Here is a 4,387-nt window from a genome sequence, read left to right as displayed (position 1 = left end):
TTGTTTCATACAGTGCACTCCAGGCGAGCAGTTTAGGGTGGGTTGTTGCAAATTTAAATAAAGTAAGTTATCCTGAGATATTATAGAAAAATGGGAGGACGTACTTAGGGGATATGTACAAGGAAGTGGCGGAGTGAAGAATGAGCCGTCATGGCTTAACGCTTCACCCCCCTTCTTCAGCAAACGCAGGGCTGCACCATATTTACAAGGATATGGTGAAGCTTGCGTTTCCTCCTTTGCTGGTGCTACACTTTGCAATGTAGCGTCAATGCAGGCACCCTTGCACCATAGTACAAGGGTGTCTGCATGCAGGGGAAATATTGTTTATGTACAGGAAGGTCCACCTTCCTGTACATAAACAATCTTTAAATGCCATTTTGTCACTTCTCTGTGTGCTGGTTAATGCAGCACACATGGAAGTCACAAAATTGCATTTGTTTGAAAGAGTGTTTATGTACAGGAAGCAGAGACCTCCTTGTACATAAACAATCCAAGGCATTTTGCTTTTTCCATGTGTACTGCACATTTTACATTTGGTGCATGCTGGTAGACAGAGTCAGTACAGATTGTGATTGCATCTCCCACTGTCAGCCTCTTAGCAAAGCATCTTTCTTGGTTGTCTTATTAACCCCTTCGGTGCTGATGACGGCTCCCGGTCGTCATCAGTTACGGTGGGCGTGTGCTGATGACGGCCGGAAGCCGTCATGCCACGCCCGCGATCGGAATGTGCCGCACAGGCGCAGAATTCCGGCCGCGGCGGAGGGTTAAGAAATGACTGATGACAAGTGCTAAGATGGAGAACTTGCATAAAGCAGATTGGTTCAGCTGACATTTACTATTACTTTAAATTCTTGTAAAAAAATAGAGATATATAAAGATACAGCATGTGCCAGTAATGACAAGTGTCTTAGTGGATGTTTTGCTCATCTTTTGTGATTGTGATCCCTCTTTGTTTACATTCCACAGGAACAAAAACCATGTCAAATCTGTGGTATGTAAAGGCCCAAAGGTACAAACCCTTCTATAAGCATGGAGAACTTTGTTTCGCTACCTGGTAATGCAACCACGACCAGCACCATCATTGCTCGCAACATTATGATATGGAGTGTGTTAATCATTGCAATGTTGCTGTTTTCAGGGCTTTTTCTCTTCTTTATTGGCCTGATGCTGCACGCCTTCTTTACTACAGCAAGCTTGAGGGAACAAACCCGCTATATCCTCTTCATGTATACTGTACTCACTGACACCGTGAACCTTGTCACATGTGTGCTTCTTATATTGTTAGGCTTTGCTTCATACAGAATGCCAGTAAGCATCTGTTATGTGATTGTCACGATCTCTGCATCAGCTTTCCACTGCAGTAAGTGTGGCCTAGCAGCGATGGCCTTAGAGCGTTATGTGGCCATCTGCTTTCCGTTAAGGCACACATTGATCTGCCGTGTGGAGAGGTACTGGGTGGCAATTGTAGTCCTTTCTGTCATTGGATTCATACCATCTTTAATTGACATTTTGATTTTCAGTTCATCAGAGCAATGCAACTTTTTCTTTGAGAGAGTACTATGTAGTCGAGAGCAGTTAATGGTGACACCTCAACAAGCGACGCGAGCAATGACCACTCATGCTACTACCTTCACCACGGTTGCTATGATTATTTTGTACACTTACACAAAAATTATGCTGGAGGCAAAAAAAATTAGTGGAGACAGAGGTTCTTCATCTAAAGCCTGTAAGACTGTGTTGCTCCATGCTGTTCAGCTACTGCTAAGTTTGACCTATTTCACTGCCCCCATTTTGGAAAATCTCTTGAGAAATTATGTTTTGTTTCTCAGATTTATAATCTATATTCTGTTTATTTTATTTCCAACTTTTTTGAGCCCTTTGATTTATGGTTTCCGTGATGAAAACTTCATAGCTCACATAGAAAAAGTAATGAGATGTCCAGGTCGTTCTGAAGGCTGCAAAACCTGACTTAGATGTTGTCAACTCCTTCATCACTTTATTTTATAATGATTGACGTAAAAGTATATGAATTGAATATATATAGACACACTATTCCTCCAGACATATATATACCTGCCTGACTGTAAAATGGTGGCCGCAATTTTCGCATCCGTACCTCTTCTGCACTCACCCTGAGATGGAGGATGAGGCTGACGGCACCACCTAGTAACACCAGGAGTGATGCCTTCTATGGAACTATGACGATGCCCACGGGCTGAAACTATAAGTGTTTGTACTTACCGCGGAGCTCGAGTAACCTTGGCCGCTGCCCGATTGAGCTGACCTAAGCAGCTATATTGGAGTTTGACTCTGGGTCAACCCTTCGACCGTCACTGACCCAGCCGGACATTGGACATTGGTTCTTACGGGTTTTCACGGTTTTATCTGTCACTCTCCTCGACTGCTTTGACTGCTTTGTTCCCCCTGGAGTACTTTCCCCCTTCAGATATACCTGACTCTGTCTGCTTTCTGCTCCCCTGTTTACCTTTCCCCCACTACCTTACATTCCCATTATGACGTGTGTCTTGGATATGCTACGTGCTAATATCTTATATTATTGTGTAAGCTCACATTTTTCTCTTAAGAATTTACTGGTAATTGCAACTGTAACTGTAACTGATGTACCTTTGTAACAATGTTTCTGAAACTATGTCCTATCTCATGTAAAGTGCTCTGATACCTCCGGGTCTAGCCAGCGCTATATAAAACTTTTCAAACCAATAATTACATAAATATAGAAGAGTCTGCACTCGAGGTGTCGGGTGTAAGTATCGTTCATTTAATCAGTGATGTCATTTGAGATGCCATCAGTGATTTCACTGACCATGTCATGAGTGATGTAGTATGTGAGGTCATAAGCAATGCATTGCAGTGGCATAAGTTATAGGTAGCTCAGGGAACTATAGTCACTGAATTCCAATGGTTCTGTACAATTGAAATCTGAGCCTAACTATAACGTCCCTGTAACATTTGGTTTGTTCATTACATTTCTATGTTTTCTTTCTATTTCCTAACTATAATGTCCCTGTAACCTTAGTTTATTTTTAGTTAATTTCTTTGATTTTTAATGATATTTCATACCTATAACATCCATGTATCCTTTGTTTTTTAACTGTAACATGTAACCTTTTAGAGTGGATGTATAGCTTAGTGTGTGCATGCTTGAGTGGCTGTATGTGCCTGTGAGTGGGTCTGTGAGTACCTGTGTGGATCTGTAAGTGAGTACAAGTGTCTAAGTGCTTCTGTGAGTAGGTGTCAGAGTGTATGTGTTGTGCTGTGGCAGGGTATGTGCTGAATGTGTGTGTGAGTGGGTGTTTGAGTGTCTGTGTGGGTGTGTCAGTAGCTGTGTGAGTGACTGGGTCAGAACAGAACCTCACCTTTTCATTTATCCAACAAGAGTCCACAGTTTTGCACAAAATATCTGCCCAACTGGAGTACTTTCTTGAGGTTAATTAGTAACTGGTACCTAATTGGGTACATTTTCAGTGTCTATTCTACACTAAATCTGTGTATTGGACCACGAGGAAATGTCGCCAGTGACCTTGTGTGTGTTTCAGCTATGCCATTGTTTCTCATACTGTTCATACAGAAATCTGTTACAACATGACTCATCCTATAGAGAAGACAACAAGACTACAAAGAGGTAAATCCCTACCAACCAAGGGTCCTCCATCTTAACAATATGAAGAAATATGAAGTAAATACTTCTTTGTCTGCTGAAGATGTCCTCATATTCCACGGTATCAAAAATGTCACCAAAATCAGTGGAAAATGGCTGGCTGGCTTTTGGTAAGCTGTCCATCATCCTGGCAAAAGGCAGAAAGATCTATGCATACTACTAAGGTGGACAGGGAGGATCGGACTATTATTAGAAGGGGCGTCAAATGTCCCTCCTTCTCAGACCGATTTCGGCCCCCAGGAATCCATTCTCCAGAGCCTGGCCACTTATTAGCAGGTCCTCCTGCCAGCTTACTCTGTGAAAGTTCTACTGTCCATATATATTGTCTGGTCAAAAGACTGTGAATTCAAAGATTTTACATCGCAGCTAATCAGAGACCAGTTACTTGTAATACTTGTGATTCTAAAAGATTTCAAGAATATCTTCTATCATTTGAAAAGCTCACATTGGGCAAAGCCTTGGATAGTGAGCATATCATTACATGTTTACAAGAGGATTCCAAACAATTGCAAGAGTAATAATTGTAATTCTAGAAGATTTAAAAAATGTCTTCTATCATTTGAAATGCTTACATTGGGCAAAGCCTTAGGTAGTGGGCATAGCATTGCATGTTTACAAGAGGATTCCATACAATTGCAAGAGTGTCAAGCAGTGCACTTTCACTGCTTTAATCTTGCCATATTTTCCACAAAGAATTAAGGCTTTAAA

At 41.6% G+C, this 4,387-nt stretch overlaps 1 protein-coding gene across 1 annotated transcript; it reads left to right on the top strand.

Moving 5' to 3' along the window:
* Positions 1-1,029: 1,029 nt before the first annotated feature.
* Positions 1,030-1,968, top strand: LOC144773931 (odorant receptor 131-2-like). Its single transcript, XM_078658989.1, has one exon. It carries the CDS (start codon positions 1,030-1,032, stop codon positions 1,966-1,968), a length of 939 nt encoding a protein of 312 aa, XP_078515115.1.
* The last annotated feature ends 2,419 nt before the right edge of the window (positions 1,969-4,387 follow it).

This window comes from Lissotriton helveticus, chromosome 8 (assembly GCF_964261635.1).
Source record: "Lissotriton helveticus chromosome 8, aLisHel1.1, whole genome shotgun sequence".
Lineage (NCBI taxonomy): Eukaryota > Metazoa > Chordata > Amphibia > Caudata > Salamandridae > Lissotriton > Lissotriton helveticus.
The sequence above is the reverse complement of the archived record's forward strand: the minus strand, read 5'-3'. Positions and strand labels throughout refer to the sequence as shown.

Coding starts and splice junctions, on each gene's coding strand:
- LOC144773931 (XM_078658989.1), top strand. CDS start 1,030: ATGGAGAACTTTGTTTCGCTACCTGGTAATGCAACCACGACCAGCACC.